This window comes from Tinamus guttatus, unplaced genomic scaffold, assembly GCF_059628265.1.
Source record: "Tinamus guttatus ecotype Peru unplaced genomic scaffold, ASM5962826v1 Tinamus_guttatus_pri_ptg000208l, whole genome shotgun sequence".
In the NCBI taxonomy this organism is placed as follows: domain Eukaryota; kingdom Metazoa; phylum Chordata; class Aves; order Tinamiformes; family Tinamidae; genus Tinamus; species Tinamus guttatus.
In genome coordinates, this window is record NW_028288742.1 from 7,009,933 (window position 1) to 7,030,807 (window position 20,875).

The 20,875-nt window shown below is 49.4% G+C and overlaps 1 protein-coding gene across 1 annotated transcript in view; it reads right to left on the reverse strand.

Annotated features, from left to right (window-relative positions):
- Positions 1-9,346: 9,346 nt before the first annotated feature.
- The window catches only part of MDGA1 (MAM domain containing glycosylphosphatidylinositol anchor 1), a 126,950-nt gene continuing 115,421 nt past the window's right edge, over positions 9,347-20,875 (reverse strand). Inside the window, exons 15-17 of the mRNA XM_088524267.1 lie at positions 12,083-12,213; positions 10,766-10,874; positions 9,347-9,896 (exon numbers count right to left, since the gene is read on the reverse strand). Coding sequence (XP_088380393.1) covers positions 9,805-9,896; positions 10,766-10,874; positions 12,083-12,213 — 332 coding nt within the window. The 3' untranslated portion in view covers positions 9,347-9,804. The remainder of the gene's footprint in view (positions 9,897-10,765; positions 10,875-12,082; positions 12,214-20,875) is intronic.

The window sequence follows — 20,875 nt, forward strand, 5'->3', positions numbered from 1 at the left end:
TCACACATAGGCATAATCCCACGTGTTGCCTACATGCACACAGCTTTGCCCTCTGAATTTTGACACAGCTACTGCCACCTCATACACACCTGAACCCAATTTGGCACAGTCCACAGCTGAGTCTGTGGTCTCCATCTCCTCCCCAGCTCCTCAGGTCCATCCCCAGATAGCTGGCAGGGAATCACCATGCAGTTCCTATCCTTCCTCTTGCCAAGCAGGGCTGGTCACCAAAACCTGGTATCCCAGCTCTCCACCTTCTCCCAGTGCCAGGATCAGCTTCCCAGGCGCATTGTTCCCTGACTCTGCTCCTCATCCCGTCCCACGAGGTGCACCTGGTTCCCCATGCAGGAGGAGCAGCCCCCTCTCCCCCGCCGAGTCAATGAGCTCTGCAGTTGGCATTAACACCACACCAGGAAACAGCCCCCACCACAGCCTGGGTGCCAGGACCGCCCTGCACAGGAACATGGTCTTTCCAAAAAGCCATATGTGAAAACACAAGTAGAAAACACGGTGCTCATTCCGTAACAGTGGGATTTGCCCCAGAGTAACTGGGCCTGTGCTGAAGACCTCAGGGTGGAGAGGAGTGCTGAGTAGAGAGGCTCCGGTTTCACGCTGAGGTCCCACAGCTGCTTGCTTCTTCGGCACCTACTAGTTTTGGAGCTGCTGTCCAGCCTCCTTTCCTCACAGGAGAGGCCAGGAGCAGGAGCCAGCAGGCCTGGGGTGGAAAGAAGAGATCTGGAACAGACAGAGTATCAGAGGAGGGCCGGGCCAGGCTCTATGCTGCCATCCCACAACTTTCGCACAGCTGCCCCAATGCTAAGTGTCCCAAACCTACCAGCACCATGTCCCATGACCAGCTGCCACGGAGCAAAACCGAGAAGCTGTCCCCAGGGACCTAACCAGGCCTCTTGGAGACACCCAAGGGTCAAACATGCACCTCAGCGTTCGGCAGTGCTACCAGCTCTCCCCTGCCCCTCACTGTAAGCACAAATAGTGAACTGCATCCAGGCTTCCCGGTTGCCATCCCAGCTAGCTCAGACAGACACACAGACACATGCTCTCAAGTACTGCAGCTTTATTTGAATGAAACAATCCACACCGAGAGTCTATAGGTTACGTGGCGGGTGCATCAGGGTCAGGGGGCGGATGACAAAACGTTTATAAAACATCTCACCCTGTTTCAAAGGTCCAGGTCAGTCCCTTTGTGTTTGTGCTTTTAACGCTGTGGACAGCTTGGTGTGGTGGTGCTGAGAGGGCCCTAGCTCCGCTCGATGACAGTGCTGGCACCCCATGAGAGGCAGAGCAGGGCAGGACGAGACACGGTGACAATGAGGGAAGTGGGTGGAGGAAGGGGCTCTGTCCCAGGACCACCACCCAGAATACTGATGGGAAAAGAAACAAGAGACATAAGAGGACCCCCCCATCCTCCTTATTATCCCCAAATACACAGAATCTGTGTTAGCTTACTTTTAGGGGGTGTTTATTGACGCTTCTGTCAGGTCAACATATTCTATCTACTGGCCTTGGCAACCTGGAAGCATAAGGGTGGCGTGGTCTCGCTGGGTCTGGATCCCACTGAAGTGGCTCACCATTGGGCCTGAGCTGGTGCTTCCTGCCACTCACAAAGCTGAGGACAGGATTTTGGTGTGATCCCCTTCTACGGGATCCAGCAACCAAGTCTTCTGCTAATCTCTCCAAATTGGAAATGAAATGCCTGGAAAGGATGAGTTCAAGGCAGGGGATGGAGTGAGGAAGAGTGTGGGAAACTGCCTGAAGCTCAACTCTTGCCAAGGATGGAAGATGCCACAGCTGCTGCCCATATGAGAGTTGCATGTTGCATGAAAATCCCTCCACTGGTGGCAGTTGCATGTCGGATGACATTCCCCTTCATATTGCAACACAGGCAGGATGGTTCTGGCAGGAAGAAGACCCAAGTGAAACCATGCTGGTATAAAATTTTCCATCCCATCTAGAGGCTAGAGATTGTCTCTATGCTGACAGAAAAAGCTGTGACCCAAACCACACACACACAGACACACACACACACACACACAAAGTCTCATATATCTGTAGTATCCACAACTTTTTGAATATGGCCTTAGAGATGAATGCATGCTGTTGAGTTCTCTATGGTGAGATGGTAAATCCAGAAGGTCTCAAGAACTGGGAATAGGTGCCAAGCTACTCTACTTGCAAGCACTGACACTAGGTCACTTTACCCAGAGTTCACGCCAGCAGTAACACCAGTGCGCTGGGAAGCTGGGGGGTGGGAAGCTGAGGAGGACAAACATCCAAGCTCAAGGAGAACAAGAGGTCACCTCCAGCAAACTGAGAGTCTTCTTGTCCCGGCATAGCACATACTCAGGGATCCTAGAAAATAACCAAATAAATGCCCAGGAAAGCGCCTGTGCTCCCCAGTGTGCGAACACTTTCACCCACTGGCACCTGCATTTCCCCAGGGAACTCTCCAGTGCTCGGACCTCCCTCACTGCTTCACCTCCATGCGATGCATGCTGCCATACTCGCAGCAGCAGACTTCAAATATTGTTCCTACTCAGTGATTGCAGCATTTTGAAGACAGAAAGAAATATATTTTCTCCTCTCACCACAATGCAGGCACTGTCTGAGCCTCATCCCTGGTGACCAAGCTGCTGTGGCCTCTTCCCACTGTCACTCTGTATTTATCGATACCAGTAACTGATTCCCGAGGACAAGGCCCAGTCAGACAAGACATACTCATATTATGGCATCTTGGAGGCTGCTCAGCACTTTGCCTGAGGTACTCAGCACAGGATCAGGCACTTGAAGGGAACATCTGCAGTCAGATCCCGGGATGGCTGAGGGATAGACTGGACCAGCAGGAGACTTGCAATGAGCTGGAGTGTGGACACTAGGAAAAAGGAAGGGTGGGAGCTGCTCAGTGATGCTGCTGCCTCCAAGTGGGGCTTTTATGTCCTGCCCCGCTGCATTGCTGGCAGCTGCTGGGCACCCACACCTCAATTTCCAGTCCCAAATCCTTTACATGCTGCTAATCTCAACCCCCTGACCTTGCCAGTGCTGAGTCACCCAGTACGAGCAGTCACCAGGACAAGCTGAGGCTGCCAGCTGTGAGGCTGAGGGCAAGGAGCTGCATGGCCCAGGAGGATGGTAGGAGCATGTTCCAGGTCCTACCAGCGCCTGGCGTTGCTGGCTGTCCGGGGCACACCGCAGTTATGCAAACTCTGCATGCCAGCGAGTAAACCTCCATTACAGCAGCTGGGCTTTACGCAGCTGAAAGCCACACCGCTGCCTAAATAACAGGCCAGAGCACGGCTCCTTGAGCCAAAGACGATGTCTTTGCTATTAGCAGCAGCAGCAGGCCGGCCTCTCACTTGGCTCAGTGCTTCAGCCAAGGACCTGGCCATTGTAACAGAGCCAGCAAAGCAAAGAGCTTTGAGTGTCTACAGTGCTGTGGGTACCGGCACTGTGTGAGAGCTGCCCAGCTGCCCCTACATCATGCTGTGTTGGCACCACCCTGGGGTAAAAAAAATCCCACTGTAAGTTGGCTCTCCTGAGCACGGGCAGAGCGGGCAGGGTGGCCTGTGGGCACCGCGTGGCTCCACGTGCTAAGAACAGAGGAACCTGCTATTTGCGGGGCAGCTGGTTAAGCCCAGGCTTGTCCAACCAGTTTGCACACACGTGCGCTGAGGAACCAGGGTTGGATGGGCACAAGTTATTGCTATGGGGCCCATCTGGGAAATCCAGTCTGAGGGTTTTGCTTTAGTATCCATTGCCTAGCAAGTGAGAACTTGCAGGCTAGAGCCCATAACAGCATTTAAAACCCACCACCAGTGAAACACAGCATACACCCTTGCCTTTTCAAGAATAAAAGCAGCCTGTTTTATTCCTTCCTTCCAAGTGCCCATGGGCACCTCTTTTGCCACCAAGGAACCCAAACCACTGCACCAGGCTGTAACCTGCATTAGGTCCCCGAGGGAGCAACATGCACCCTGAAATCCTCCTCTTTTCCAGCCCTACCGCTGCTGTTCAGGCAGCCCCAACAGCCCGTTCAGCTACGCCGGGGCTGCCAGCGGCAAGAAGAGCAGTGACCCAGACCACATCTCAGCGAGGCAGAGCAAGTGCCAGAGTAGCTGCGAGTGGGACCAAGCCCTGCAGTCCGCAGAGCCAGCCAGCTGGCCCAACAGCATGGGCACACAGCCCGGCTGGCCAGCCGGCTGCCTCCCAGCCCTTGAGGAAGGTGCTCGAGGGCAAAGCAGTGGAGCAGCCTGGCTGCACCCAGGCGCAGAGACCGGCCACGCTCACCCACCGGGAGCTGTGAAACAGTTTCTCATTTAGCAGGATTAAAGGGCCATTGAGTAGGGCTGACGGCCCTGTTACACCCAACCTGGGGCTATATCCAAGGCACATTCAAACAAAAAGGAGTGGGATGGTCTGTCTCACCATGACTGTGAGGTGCTCCTTGCAAACTGCATCTCCTGCCTCCCTCGAAAGGCCATGTGGGTGACAGTGGCCTAGAGCTGCCCCACAATGCTCCCTGGGCTGCGTATGGCCTCCAGAGCACATCTGGCTGTCTCTGGTTTGCTGTGAGCACACCAAGCTCTGTGCAGCCATAAGATGATCCTAGATCCCCCCCATAGCTGGCTAGGTGGTGGCAGTCGGTGATCCCAACAACGTGTGCCACAGCTGGACTGGCCATCTCCAAAGAGGGAGCTGGAAAGCACACGTACACCATAGCTGTCATTTGGGATGCTGAGGGTACCAGGGCTATTCTGCTCCCAGCAGGAAACCACCAGACGCTAGTTATTACCACAGAGTGTAAGTTCGGTCCTGTTAAAATGCAATTTCCAAAGCTTTACAGGACTTGTTTCTCTGCAAATGCCTCGTGTCTGCATTAAGTGCCTTCCCAGGCTAAGCGGGATGAACAGTTAGGAGCAGGGCCACAGTGCAATATAAAAGGAGGCGACATCTGGCTGCCCCAGCAGCCTATCCAAGTCTCCGGTGCCCTGGGCTTGGTAGCTACATGGTGGGAGGCACCCACGCTGGGGCAGCCTGGAAAGAACAAGCTCCCCAGGGCAGCGTGGTGGGAACAGAGAGAGGCCCCAAGGCTGCTTCCTGCTAACGCCGGCAGCGTCAGAGAGGGCCTGGTTTGCACTGGGCAGTGCGAAGGACCCGCGGTTATTCTCACAGATAAAACTCCCTGCCTCAACATTGCTGAGCATTTTAGGGGGCAGCAGGATTTGCTTTCCCTGGGGGCAATGTCTCCAGTCTCATGCTGGAGACAAGCAGCGATTATGCGAGGGACACTTCTCCCAGCAGCAGCAGTTCCTTCTCCCCAGGGACCACCCCTCTCACTAAGAGGTAAAGGACATCACCCCAAAACAGGACTGGGACCCCGCACCGGCTCCACCTCTGGCACTAATGCATCTTCGTGTCATTCTGGAGTAGGGCTCCCACAGGACTTCGTATACTAAGAAATTAAATTTCAGTACTTCGAACAGCAGCAGGGAGTAAAACACAATTTGTATGATGATTACTGCAGACACACATACACTCATTAATTATTTTTGCAAGACCATCCTGAAATCTACCACCTTAAACACCTGGAAAAAAGCTCTGATTTTCCCTGATTGCTGCCAGAAGAAAACCAATCCCAGCGGACGAGCTCCAGGTCACTTCCCCCGCAGCTGGCATCGGGCAGCATGCTGCGTGGTTGTGCAGAGGCGCATCTGCCCACACGCCAATCCCAACAGTTCCGAGTTGGGGAGGTTTTGAACCCTGTGCACACTAAGCAACGCACTGGAGTTTTTCATCCAGGTGAAACATCTTTTTACTCCCGTTTCCCTGGGGCAAGTGACACTCGGGCACTCCAGGTTACTTAACTTCACACCAAGTGAAACATATTAGCCCTGTTGCTTTCCAGGAGCTGATCTACATGGAAAAATAATGACTTATTACTATTACCAGCCAGGACATGCTTTTTAGAGCAAGGCGTGGGAATGTTCTTATTTTTAAAAGCCTTGGAATCAATGCCTGCTGGTGAGCTGTTACTGGGACTTTCACTGAACTGTGGAAAACTATAATAGAAAGTACTCTTTCAGAATTCAGTGAGCAACTGCAGAAAGAGGTTTCAAATGGAAGTTTCTTTGTCAACCCCACTTGTAACCACAGAGCAGCATTCACTACTAATATCTACAACTTGTACCCAGGAGCCTGTGCACACACATATTTTCTGTTTTATGTCCTGAAAAAGAAAGAAATTGAGTATATATCGGCTTACACCCACACAGCATTCTTCCTAATGTATTTCTACAACTACCAAGCAGAGGTCTCCTTGTAAATAAAAGCAGTCTCTTAAATTTATATTGCACTTTTCTTCTGCAGGGACTTTCATACTATGTACAGGAACACTCTCCACCATCATGGAAATGCAGCCACTTCTGGAGTGGAACATAGCGACTACTTAATAGGCACAGAGCAACATAAACCACCAGGAAAGATAACGTAGTACACCCAGTGGGGACTGCAACAGATATTTAAGAAGACAATCTGTAATTATGTCTAAGGACTGTAATTTAGCCAGAACACTGTAAAACTGAGAAGGGATCTTTAATTGCAAGGGATAAGGAGCATGGCTTTTTATCTCACCTGGGATGCATTACGTCTTCAAGGAGAACTGCCCCTCAGCAAGGGGCTGGGTTAGTAAAGCACTAAAGCTGCTTCTCCTGGAGAGGAGGGACGCTGCCCCCTCCACCGCAGCACACGCCGGCCGCCCTCCGCCCAGAGCTCCTTGTCCTTGTCCTTGCTGCTGAGTGCCCCCTTCCTCTGCTACGCGCTCCCTGCGCACCTCTGCCAGAGAAGGCAGTTCCTGCCCTACTTTCTCAGCACTTCTGACACGCTGAGGCACTCGGCTTCACGACCCGCCCCAGAACATCCCATCAGCTGCTCTCAAGCCAGAGGTAACAGGGCAGAGGTCTGAGCGAGGCCATCCCTGAGGTTTACGCCCCGACCGTGCAGCAGCGCACGTGAGCCCTGCGGCAGCGGGGGGCTTCCCCGCTAGGCCGGAGCGATCCGCTTGCTCTGGAGCCTGCGCCAGGCAGACTGCTGGGCTGTGTGCTCATAGCCTACAAGGTGGCATGGGTACCTGGGCTAACTCTTACAGGCAGGAAAACGCTCCTTTCTCCACCTTCTGTTCAATGAAAGCTCCCCCAGCATCAGCAAAATAACATGTATGTTGTGCAGCTGACAGATCGGGAGCCATCATGAACACTCACGGACCCCTGGAAAGGACCGTCTCTCTCTGGAAGCTGCCTCTTACTAGAAGGAGGATGACTCCATGCCTCCACCAAACCCCAAGGAAAGGAAAAACACCAGACTGAAAGAACTCAGCTGAAAGAGCAGCAGGGATGCTGGCTGCCTGTGAAAATAGCAATGGAGAGCAAGAATCACTCTGGGTGACCACTACATCCCACAGCATTGCCACAAGAGACAGCCCCAGGTCTCCTGCTCAAATATTCCATGTGATTGAGGTCTGGGCTCTGGAGAGAGGAATGGAAACGGAAAAGATGGACAGGACACATTCCTGATTCTTGGAAGTGCAGAAAATCAGCAAAACAATAGGAGCAAGGGGGACCCTTATTATCCCCTTTCATATCTTGCAAGACATTGTATGAGGGAGCTCCCCTTGTCCCTTGGAGCTCGTATGATTTCTTCTCTCTGATGTTGGCCTGGGAGTCTTAGTGCAGATGAACTCCCCTCCAGCAGCTGCAGAGAACTGGTTTGCAGGACTTTAGACTGAATCTTTTGGGATTAAATGAAAGCTTTCCCCTTCCATCAGTGGAGGAAAGGAGGCATTAACTATTTCAGGAAGTCGAGCAATACAAGAGGCAGTTAATACATTCAGGTGATTTTAGTCAAATGTTATTGTCTCAGTATATTCATCAGAAGTGGGGAAGGAATCACAGACACTGGGGGCTTCTTTAAGGACCTCTGCAATGCCCCTGCTGTGGAGTTCACATGGACTGTCCCTTAGAGGGAAAAGTCCTGCTTAACTGAACTTCCCAAACATGGGCTAGTAAACCCCAATCCACAGTAACTCTGCCCTGTGCAGGGAGGCAAGATATACCTGGAGCAGCTTCCAGTTGCAACAAGGCTATTACGGCTTGGACTTGGCCAGTGGAGGTTCATCTGGAGCAGCAAGTGACTCCACTAGACCAAGCCACAAGAATGGAGTGGAAAAACCTGGCTGCAACAGGTTGGGAGCAGGGACACATCAGATTTACCCTTTCATGATGCCAGGAGGAAGAAGATGAAATTCCAGTCACTGTGTCTGTTCCCCTTTCTTTACTGATCAAAAAAGTCCATAGTTCAAAGTAAATCTCTCTTTTGGGTCAAGCTTCCTGCCTTCATCCATCCTTGGGCATTTCTCTGCCTGCTCCACCTTCTGGCTTCTCTGCCCATTACTTTAATGATGAAAGTCGAGGAGCTGCAACACTGTCCACACTGACAAAATTCAGCAACCTCTCCCCTGAGCAAAAATTATGTTGCCACATTTCATTCTCTCTGAAGTTAATGGACTGCACGTGCTAAAAAGGCCTCAGGATGTGAGATGGCAATTTCAGAGCTGTCCGGTCTGGCTGTGGGAAGAGGACCTGCTGTTTGTGGTGCAGAAGGCTGAAATGTGTGACTTGAAGTGGGAGAAGTTAAGCAATTGAATTTTAAAAATATATAAATAAACAGTTAATGAAGGAGAGGCTCAGACGTGATCTGGGACTCAGGGATGAGGCGATCACAACATTCACAGAAGGAGGCCAGTGTGCAGTGGCTCCCCCCACTTCCTGTGCCACCCCACTCCACCCCATCCCACTGCATCACTCAGCCCCACAGAGAGACCTCCCTGCTTGCAGCTCAGCTCAGCTCTGTCTCCACAGGCTTTCGGCCCAGCAGGAGCTGCTGAGAGGGAAGGAGGCCTTCAGCAGCCAGTGCTGCAGCTGGGTTCAGCTGAGACTTCTCCACCTCTCAGCATGGTCCACACGACGGGTCCATTCCTCATCTGTCTTCTTTGGGCTAGAGGGTGGGAAGCACAGAGAGGTGGAGAAAGGAAGGCAGCGCCGGCCTAAGGAAATCACACACAGAGCACTTAACCACAGAGAGCCTGGAAGAGGTGGATGTGCAGAAGCACATGCGATGCGAGGCGAGACGCTCCAGCCAGCAGCGCGTGGGGTGGCCGCAGCCCTGCGCTGAGGCTGGCGGCGGGTTAATCCCGTGGGAGCGCTGGGATTGCCAAAGAAGGGGAGCACTGCGGCATACGTCCACCAGGCAGTGGACTCTGCAGTAAAGAGGGTAACTGTTCCAGTAGAAAGTTGTGCTTTAATATATTTTTGTTTGTTTAAAACAAGTCCCCACTTCCCTGAGGAAGCCCTGTCCAACGTTCCCAAGGAAACATGGGGGTGTTTATTCCTCCTTCATTTGCTCTTTACATTTCTTCATTCCTATTTTTGTCTTTCATTCCTTCTTTTCTGTGCGTCTCCTTCCTTCCTTCCTTCTGCTCTTTCTTTCTGTCGCTCTCTCACAGACACATGCTTTTTTGTTTTCATCTTTATTTTTTAACTTTGTTTTAGTCATTGACTTTCTCAAGGCGTCCTCCAGCTCTGAACCAGATCCCTTTCCATGACCATACCCATCAGTCTTTGGTAACATATGGACACTTTGGTGTGCCAGTGAGGAGGGGAGGAAGAGGAGCAGAGGTGGCTGAGTAGGAAAGGAGCAGGAATGTCTCGGTCCGAAGAGAGGAGCGCTTGCTTGCCATCATCTGAGCAGCACATAAAGGAAGAAAGTCAATGGACCACAAAGACAAAGCCTGTGCAGGACTGGGGCTCCACTTCCTGGAAGAGCAACCGCTACCAGCCAAAAAGAGAGAGAAAGAGAGGCAATTACTGAAGAGATACATCCAGATGTATCAAACAAGTCAATGCACGTTAGTGCCATCTCCTCCCCTCCCACCCTAAACCATGAAACACGTTACAGATGTAATGAAAGATCTTTCTACCCTTACCTGGGCTTTTTGAAGGCTTTCCCAATTTATTATTTTCCAGTTCAGGAAAAAAAGAGTTAAATCATAGTTACATCTGCAAACCAACCTCTCTTCTTCCCTAGAAGACTGAAGTTGAATAAAAAATAAAAAATCTTTTGGTATTTTGGCTAGAAGAGGCCTTAAAGCTTACTTGGAACTTTAAAAAATTAGGAAATTCTCACTATTTTGAGGTTTTGTTCCCCTCCCTTGGAGGGAAATGGGAGGAAACTTAGCTCTCTGGCTCCGGGTGCCAAGACACAGAATTTTGTTGCTGGAGAAGGACTGACTTAATGCTGCAGAAACACCCATAAAGCCTGAAGATCTCTCTCTTTCCAAACCTCTTGTGTCTAGGGTTTCTGGGAAGCAAGATATTTCAGAAGCCTTTGGCTACCTGCGATGTATGTCGGGGATGAGACCCCGGCCCTAAGATATTAATGCAGACTTCAGCCAGCTAACATTTGGCAGCACGGTCCCTAAAGGATCTGGTTATTTCTCTGAGAATTTGCTAACTTGCGACTACAAAGCACAACTTCAAGGGCCAGGCAGCCCCTCTGCTGACTGAGATAGTCTCAGACCACGTTGCAGGGTCCCATGCATTCGCGAAGGTGGTTCGAAATCAGCTCAACATCCCTGGCACACACATTAATCCGTGCACTGACGCTGACTCTCTCGTCTCTGAGGTAAGCGCACTCTCACCCTTGTTTGGGCCAATGGGCTTCCTCGGACAGTCCCCTTTTTTCAGAGTGACGTCATCGATGGCAATATCCCCCTCATAGCTCGTGCCACGGACGCCTTCGAAGATGATCTGCAAGCAGAGTGACAGGGTACAGAGTGAGGCTGAGGCTGCAGAGGAACCTCTCTGTTTGGAAGAACATCCTTACTGCGGGGCCCTGCAGGGATGAGTAGGGACAGGCCAGCTGTCATCAGGACCCAACAGCCCTCGAGGGAAAGTCCATCTTTCTTGAAGCCTTAGCCATTTCTCAGGAGGGTTCAAGCACTAGTAGCTGATTTTTACGGCAGTTCCTATTCCCTTCTTCCCTCTTTTCTCCCAGGGGCAATGCCTCCTCTCAGAGATTCCAAATCTCTTTCCTCAAAGAAAGCTAATGCTGCTCATGGCTGTCCCACTATGGTGTTCCCCCACCAAACAACACTCCTCATCGCTTCAAAGGCTCCTTCTGCCCATTGCTTTCCACCAGGAAGCCAAGGGGCTTGGTGCAAGCTGGAAAGCAACTTACATCCTCAGCCCGTGGGTTGAAAGGAAGGGGGGCCAGAGCCTTAACCTCTTCCTGAGATCCTCACAAGGCTTCAGTATTGGAGGTGGCTATCAGGCTTATTTCCTGTAGGCGCCCTACTCCTAGGCTGATTGCTGGGTCAACTCCTGGTCTCGCAAGTTCTCACAAGTTGCCGTGCAACAACCAACTAACATGTTGGGCACCAACATCAGGAACAAAACCTCCAGTAAAAAAGCACCACACTTCCCTGGTAGTCTTAAATTACTGTATGAGCAGCAGATAGAGGCTGCCCAGTTCATATTCACAAGCAGACCTACAGTTGTAAGCCAGAGAGACAGCGAGGGTGGGCTGATCACACACACATCTCCAGCATTCAGCGTCACCTAACGCCAAAAGGCTGGCATGGCAGGGCCAGCACCCTTCAGCTGCTCAGGAGAAAGAGACCTGCTGCACAGACCTGGTGCTTCGAAGAAGCTCTACAGGAAGCATTTTGCAGATCAACAATAACAAGAAAATTTATAGTACCAAACCACCGCTTGTGGACCAAAGAGTTGGATGGTTTCAGAGACAAGTGGATTTCATTTTCATGCTTCCAGTAAGTTCCTGATGGTGAATTTTCCAGGCAAGCACTCCCTGGTGACTGGGAAGGAGAGCTCCTACATGCCCTTCCTGTGCCTGATCAGCCCCTGCGCTACGGATGCAGACCTGTACTGGCAAAACTCTTTAAGGCACATGTACAGAGCAGGTGACAGTGGCCTCCTCGGCTGTGGACCTCACTTACCTGGAAGGGCCCTGGAGGGTTGATGGGAACATGTGCTTGTTGCCACATGTTCCCCCGGTTCCCACTGAGTGACCAGACCTGCGTGTCGATGGTCCTCTTGTTCCGCACGCGAACCAAGAGATTTAAGGAGCCTGTAAGACAGAAACCGGGTGCTGGCATCATAGGGCAGGCAGGTACAGCCAGAATATCTCTGGGGTGCAGCCTCCCACCACCACCATCACATTCACATGCCCCAGTGAGACCAAGGGCAGCCTGCAAGGCCCCAGGGCTGCAGTATCTTCTGCAAGGAGCCAGCTTTCTCCTGGGCTGACACAAATGTGGGTGTTGAAATGTCTCATCCACCTGGGTTATCCAAGTGAGGATATAGACCTAGATGAAGACAGAGCAGATGGGATGATGAGGAAGTGGTCTGTAGCATAGCTGGTGCAGCCCAGTACAAGAAGCAGATGACAAAAATGCTGCCTGCGAGGCACCTCTGAAGGTGCCCAATATAAGCTACTCTTTGGAGCTGTCTCCAGCTTTAGACCAGAGTAGAATGGCTTTACCTAGCTGTTCTGAAATCCTCTCAGGACATCAGCTTCCTCTTTGCCAGAGTACACCCAGCTCCCTCAACCTCTCTTCCCCAGGATTTCACCCAGGCATTAGGTACCATCCTGATAACCCTCCGCTGGAGCCTCACCCGCTTCACCACATCCCTCTTCAGCTGGGGAGCCCAGGACTCGGATTCCCCACCCCCAGTTCACCGCAAGCACGTGATGTATAATCTGTAGCCTAACGCCTTCTTTCTGTCCCTGGCCCTGGTCAGTAGCTACAGAAATACGACCTGTGTCCTCAGTAGCAGCTTGAGCTGGATGCAGACCTTGGAGCGAGCAGCAGTTCTTTGCTAGTGTTGGGCAACAGACCCTATACCGCACTGCCTTTCCCTCTTAGTTTTCAGAGTGACCCAACCATTCTGTGAATTAGCCACTGCATTCAAGTTTTTTCAATTAAAAGAATACCAAAAAGGCTTTGAATGCCATTAGAACAAAAAACAAACAAACAAAAAAGCCAACGAATCTCAAATTTTCATTTTTCAGTTTGAAAAAAAGCGTTGCCACACCCCGACTAACCTCAACTACAAATGAAACTACCTCAATTTGTCTTCCAACAGAATATCTTTTCAGCAACTGACTTTTCCTTCTGAAGCGCTTTTTTTTTCTTTTTTCCTACCATAACTCTAGTCACACTATTACTCATCAGTGTTTCTGATCTCTGAACACAGAAGAAGTACTATAGAGAACAGAGAGGCAATAATAATCCTTACTTATTTGCCCATGGCCAGACTGTGCTTTGGATACCACATTCCAGCCAGGGTCTGCCCTTCTGAGAGCTAGAAGATGTGGGAAGAGACTGAACAGTCCTTTCTTATGTAACTTCCTATATGATATCTTGAAATTCTTCCTTCTTGACATACCAGCCTTAAGGTCATCGTATTAAAGATATGGACCTGGAGGTACTTCTGTTGAGTAGCTGTCTATCAGAAAAGTGAGAGATAAATCATACAGAGTTCAGAGGTGTATAATAAAGATGATGTAATGTTTAGGATTTATAATAAAAGGTTAAAGGAATGAAATATAATATAATTTAGTGACCTGAAGGAAAAAAAGGGGCGGGGGGGCGGCATGGTTATTTCCTGGAAACATTTTCAAAAGCATTAGCACTGAGGTAAGAAGTCAGTTAGGCTATCTCAGAAAACTAGATGAAGGTCTGACTGAGGAGGGAGAGAGTAAGACTGTGAGTCCAAAAGGGAAGAAGTGTTTCCCTGATTTGTCTGAACTCCCTTTGGGATGCACTCAGACTGGGGAAAGAGACAACAGAGTTTACTGCTTTCCCATAAACCAATTCTGAATATGAGAAAAGAGGAAAATATCTTTCTGCCTGGAAACAGTTTTGTCAAATGCCCTTTCCCAGAGGTGCCCATCTTCCCACCTTGGATGCACAACATAACCCAAGATGAGGAGCAAAACAGTTTGCTTTTCTCTCTTGAGGTTGGCAGCCACTGCTTGACTCCAGAGCTGGTGAAGTGAAGGGTTGAAAGTGAATGAAGAATTAACACAAAGCTGCCAGCAAGCAATGATTAAAAGAAATAATCTGCTCCTCCAACCTCATTCAGGGACTGCAGTTAGGACTGTACACGCGCCTGGCTGAACAGACAGCACTTTGACAAATCAGGCAGCAAATGAACTTTGGTGCCCTAGGTAAAAAGGGAAGGCAAAATACAAAGGGACACAGAGAAGCATCTGGAATGCAAATCAGTGTCCTCTAAGCACTGTCTGTGAATGCCTGGCCTCAACCCAAACCATGCCTGAGCATTTCCTGGCTGACACCTTAGTGTCCTTACACCTTTTGGTCCCCAAATCCTCTAATAAAGCTATACTGCGTATAAACAGATGTTCTTCAGATTGTTTCCAATTATCAGAAAAGTAATCTCATCTCCCCGCAGCGTGCAATGCTTCACCATTACTGTCTACATATGGAAAACTGAAGACCATGGCAGCTGTGAAATGTGCTCCTGACAGACTTACAAACCAGTCAGAGCTGCAAAGGGAGGATAGATTTACTGCTCATAGCAGCAACCTGTAAATCCTGCTAACAGACATAGCCTTCCTGAGAATGGGTAAACACCACGAACCCCCCTTTTACCAGCAATGCTCTGTCACCAAGAATGTGCTTCTTGGAGACTCCAAGTCCTTGAACTAAACAGACCTTTGACATAACTGAACTGCACTCACGTAAGCATTAAAGACTGTGTAGGTCTTCTAGTTTATTCTCTTCTTCCATGTGTTAGCCTGTCACACTATGCCTATCCAGTTCAAGGGCATGTGTCCTGTGATGGAGGTTTGGAAATGAACCTTCAGATCTGAGCTCCTGACACAGTCCCATTATATGGCAATCCAATGCTAAAGAAAATCCTGAGTCACCTCTCTAATTGCTCAGAGCTGCTTAATCTCCACCTTTCAGCCTGGACCTGAAAGCCAGCTGTGTGATGAAAAAAGTGCTGCACGGCTTCATGTTTTCCAAGGGAAAACCTTGGGTTAAGCCTACAGCCCTAAAATCAAACCTTGTTCCAGATTCCCAGTTAGAGTCATCAAAATCCATATGTACAGGGTGGAGGAAGTCTCTGGCTCAACTGGAAAGAGCCACCTACACAGATACTAGTAGTGTGAGGACTGCGAGGACGTGAGCTGGTGCTCACAACTCCTGACTTTTGATTAACCCCCTCTGCAACCTGGTGACATCTTTCTCATGCATCATTAACTATCCTCACACCCTGTGTAGCTTTCAGCACAACACATGAGTTCAGACCAAAACAGACACCTGAGGCTTGTAACATCCCAGAGGTACCTCCCTCCTAAAGACTATATATCCAAACGCCACTTTGCAGGAAGCGGCCAATGCACGTGCCACTGATGTGTGGGGAATAAGGACTTCATTCCTTACTGTGACAGTGAATTGCCATATGATCCCGAGAAAATTGCCTTTACTTTCTGCACTTTACTCACCTCTTCTGCTGACATGATATGATGACGATGATGATCAAGATTATAACATTCATTAACTTGGAGGGGAACTCAGAAAGTACCAAACATTCTATGAGTGGTCTGAGATCTCAGAAAGTAGATGCTAGAGAGTGGGAGTGCCTCAACTCTTCTGCCTTTCCATTGGTGACAAACTAGAGAAAAAACAAAAGGGGATGTGCTCTCCAGGTGTCATACCTTCATCAGGGAGATGCAAAAGATCCATCTGGGTTGTTCTTGGGTGACAGCTGCCAGAGCCAACCCTTTAGCTTGGTTTTGTGGTGCAATCATGCCCAGCTTCCTATATCAGAATCCACATCCAGATGGCCTTTTTTGTTATCTCCTGTAGTCATTCCTCCCTTCACCATCTCCTCCATCAGATATTTCTAGGGTCTCCTAAGGGTACCCAGTAATGATGCACATACAAAGACAAGCCATCTATCTAGTGCTAAATCTCTCCAGCTGAACAGAGATAGAAGAACACAATGAAATCCCAGGACAGCAGAAAGCCTGTTGGTATCTCTCCACAAACAAGGCAGTCTCAACATTTGCCTTGTAATCTGTATTATTACTTCTTCCCCATCAAAAGGCAGAATAAAGGCTAGTGTGAGTGATGAGGAATCAATGCAGTGAGCAGGAGCTATGCCTTCTGCTGCCTCTCTTTAAGACCAAAGCTGGCATTTCAGGAGAGCGGCACTCACACAAAAGAGCACCAGCTGGGCTGCAAAATACAGTAACCCAAGGGATGCCTTTAAATGTTACCTTCTTACAGCACAAAAAGGTCTTCCCTCAGTTTCCACGGGACAGGGACTTGACAGTCATACTGCAAATTCACACTGAACCACAGAGTCAATTCAGAAGCGCTGGCACAGCCAGTGCCAGGAGGGAGGCAGGGTCTATAGGGCCAGGACGTGAGCACGGTTCACGTGGGATGGCAGAGAAAGCAGAGGTTTCTGTGAGAGTTTTCTGCAGTGCAGCTGGGAGGCTGCATGCTGGTCCGAGGTATGCGAAGTCTGACACACCACTCGGTGAACACAGTGTGCATGGAGGGAAGGCTAGGAAGCTAGGAAGGGAGGGGAGGCCTCAGGCTGGGCAATCTCATGAGATCAGCTATCCACAAGAAGTTTTGCCTGCAGCCACAGTTCAGGCTTTGCACACAGCTGAAACCAGACAGGCAGGGATATTCCCCTGAAGCCTCCATGGAAATTCCTACAGTATTTCAACTGTAGACAAAATAAATCGAAAAGAAAAGAAAAAGATTCAGTGCAGGAGATGTCCAGTGGATTGAAAAAGCCGCACACTGTGAAGACAACTCAGACCTTACAGAGTGTGGCAGAGACACTTGTAAACCGAATGTGGGGCCTAAAACCAGGCAAGGGAGAAAAGAACCCTTACCTTTCTAACAAGGACTTTGAGCATTTCCTCAAGTGTGGTTTCTTGCAACTGATCATAAAGCAAAAACCCAAAGCTTACGGCAGGCAAATCCCAGGAGCAAACTAAAGTTCCCGGAAGGAAGCTATTACTGTTTTTAATCCCCAGAACATATACAGGACTCTCTTTCTCTCTCTCTCCTTTAAATGGATATTAATGAAAAGCAATCAGCGTCAGACTGGTGTTTTCAGTTACGGTGTGATAGAAAGTTAATGCTCTGAGAGCTAGGAAAAGGAAGGGAAAAAAGAACAGTAGCATGAATACAGGCAATGCCCAGACCCTTTCCTGTATCCATTTCCTCTGTGGTTTCAAAGCAAGAAGGTTCAGAGATCTCATACAAACCAAGGAAACCAAGTCTCTGCCAAGGTTTGAAAAGCTCAGCTACCCCAGGTCTACCTGGGAGACACCACCTTCAGATTTATGGAGGTGCTGAGCATGGTCAGGGCTGCGTCACAGCCCGGCTCATTGTCTCTTCTAGTTTAATTACGGTGGGGGGACTACAGTGAAAGGGATCAACGGAATTTGTGCTTCCATTTCCCTGCTGTAGTGAGGGTTTCCTATGGATAAAAACATCAATGTGTTAAGTTTTAATTGGCAATATTTCTCCTACAGCAAACCGGAAAAACTGCTTGCTTACATCTGGCTATAGGGAATTTTCTTGGATTTTGTAGCAGATTTAAAAAAAAAAATCAAAGAAACAAACACATTTCAACCTTGACCTCCTAAACCATTATCAAATGAGGATAAGCTTGAAGCAATATCCCCTGACACAGCAAAGCCAACTGCACAGGTTGATCTCTGATCCATCACTATCCACCCTGCTCAGCGTGCATGTGAATGTTGGGATGGAGGGAATGGAATGGACCAGCACAGAAGCAACAACACAACACTCTTACAAGGCAAGGTGGGCATGTGGTAGACAACCTGAGGGGGATATATGCACAGGGGAGGGTACCTGGAGACTGCAGGTATTAATTCAGTTGTATGGCCATTAAGTGCCTCTTGTGATGAAGAATGTGAGTGCTAATGGGAGGCAAACCAGAGCCATAGCCCCTTCTCTCCAATGTATCCACACCTGCCTGTGTGCATGCAGAGCAGATGGTGATGTGGTAAGAACACACTTGCAATGCAGCTATGCTTGAGCTCCTTTGCTCATTTGATCCATGAACTAATTAGAGAAAGTGTTGGCATTGAAAGATGAATGATGAGATACATCCATCTTTGATGCTGTTTCTACAGAACAAAATCCTGCTACCCTTTTTTCATGCATAATTCCCTCAGAGGTTGTTCGCAATCAGTAACAGGTTTCCTTGTGCACGGGCAAGAGTTTTAAGGAGCTAAAAAAGGGAAAATAAAATATCTACACTCTGTAACACTAAACTGATGTTATGTCAGAAAAGCAAAGGCCCATCTAATATACAGCCAGAACACAGCAAAGGGAGGATATGAAGCCTGGTGCTCCAGGTTTGTGGAGCAAGGACAAAGATTGTGATGCCTTAGGAATTTCTCCAACTTCACTTCAAATTCATTATGCTATCTTGTTTAATCATATCCCTTTCCCATACTAATCTTTCTACAGGAGAATGGGGGACAATATGTATAGAATGTCCTTCCCTACAGGCCAGATGAGGCATCTGAGTCCCAGCTCCAATCCCAGCTGTGTTCTCACAAGCCCTAACAGCTCTGCTCCTGTGCGCCAGCTCATCCTGCTGCTGTGATGCATGATGCCTGCCCACATTAAACACACAAGTCTTCACAGAGATTCATAGCAGATCTAAGGAGCTGGCCTGCAACACCAGTGGCATCAGTCTGAGGGCAAGTTCCTTTTGCCTATCCACCACTGAGTCTGTGGCCTCTGCATTCACTCTGGATGGTGGTTTCCCTGTCCTCAGCCCCTCCATCCTTCTCAGGCCATCTGCAAGCAGAGGGAGGCAAGGAGGGAGGCTGCTGCATGCCACTCTCTCTCCTGGCCACTTGCTTATTTACAGCAGAGGAGCATCCTGAGCTGAGCGAACCTTCATATTCTGGCATTGCAGCAGGGCAGGTCTGGTGGCGAGAGTGTGTACCCACCAGTGGGGACAAGACGGTGCTCCAGCACGGGACAGGGACCCCACGGAGGGGTTCAGCCTGCCTCGCTACAGCTGCTTCCACAGGGGCATACACAGCACCTCATCAGAGGACACTGCTGGGCACAGAGAAGCTCCCGTTTGCTCCGTGTCCTTGGGAATGTGGAAATTCATGCTAATACTTGAGCTCCTTGAACATCCCCTCAACAAGCAGCAGGTATATTTTTTTCCTCTGTCCACACAAACCATCTCTCTACAAAAAGGGATTCTTTTTCATGGGATTGCTCATTCTTTAAGAAATACCATCAGCCTAGAAAGGCAGCATTCCCTTTCCTGGAAACCTCTATCCTCCACAGGCAGGAGGAAACTCCTGGGGAATTATTTAGTAAAAATCCTCAGTATAAAAAAACACACAGGATGAAGCCTATCTAGTGTCATAGAACTGGGAAAGCATACGCCCTGCATAGAACTGGGAAAGCATACAACCTGGTTGAAATGCAGCTATTCCTAGGAAAGGACTGGAGAAGACCTATCATCTTTTGGGAGCTCTCCAAACTGGCCTGTAACAACACAATATGTAAAGGTGGAGCAGGCAGAAACCAGCCCCTTCCCAGACAGCAGTGTTGCCTTCCTTGCTGAGTTCTAATAAATAAACTAAACAGCTGGATCAGATCCTTGTTTTTGTTTGTTTACAGTAAACTCCTCTTCAGTGAAATTCTGCTGGGAAAGAAGACACACTAAAGGTATTAAGTGATCAGGGAAGATTAGCTGTGGTAGCGAAATAAAACATTTGATTTCAACACAGTAAAGGGAAGGGATGATGAAGGATAAGTTCAGAACTAGGAGCTCAGCAGGACCACAGCAGTGGGTGGATTCAGCGCTGCCGCTGACTCAAACCCAGCCAGTGCAAAGGGAGCCCATTGACACAGCGTGGAGTAAAGCTGCTGCTGCTGCGGTTCCCAGCACACGGGCTGCCCCACACCAGCAGGAATTCACCACAGAGGCATTCAGTCCCTCAGAATAAGGTGGGCAGGCACCTAGGGCGGCAAAGCAGCCCTAGCCCTACACGTCTTTGGCCTTGATCTTGGCCTTAATATCCAGAAGTGCTGATAATGCTTTAGTGAGGAGAGGCTGGCCAAAGGGAAAATGGGAGCATGAGGAAGGTAGCAAGAAGACCATGCACAGGTAACTTTTCCCATCAGTTCTGCAGAGTCAATAAGCAAAGCGAAGCATGGCTTCTGTGAGGTCTGCCTGCAACTTACTCACTCTCTGTTTCATGACATGCCCAGGTACCTCCAGGCAAATGCTCTCTCTTCTCCCAGCTTTGATAACTGACCCTTTCATCTTTGCCACCAGAGGCAGCTGGGTAACTTTGTTCAACTCATGTTCCCAGACTGAAAGCACACGCTGCATTCATCTCCCTCTTGGCCCAGCTGAAACCAAAGTCTGCTTCATAGACACTGTCAGGTTTAAGAGAGCGCAACCACCAGGCAGGAGGAAGTCTGCCTGATTCCCATCTGTGCACGGTCTTTGCAAAGACTTCAGTCAGCCTCCTCTTGCCCCCAAAATACAAGTGGGTTTTGGGGGACAGGTGTCATAACAAAAGCCCTGCAGAAGTTGATGTATATATGATGAGGAAGCATTTGCACATCTCTCTTCAAACTCTATTGATAACGTATTTCCTTGTTGTCACCCAGTCTGTGGGGTCTCAGTCCATGAAGCCAAGTACTGCAGGCTTT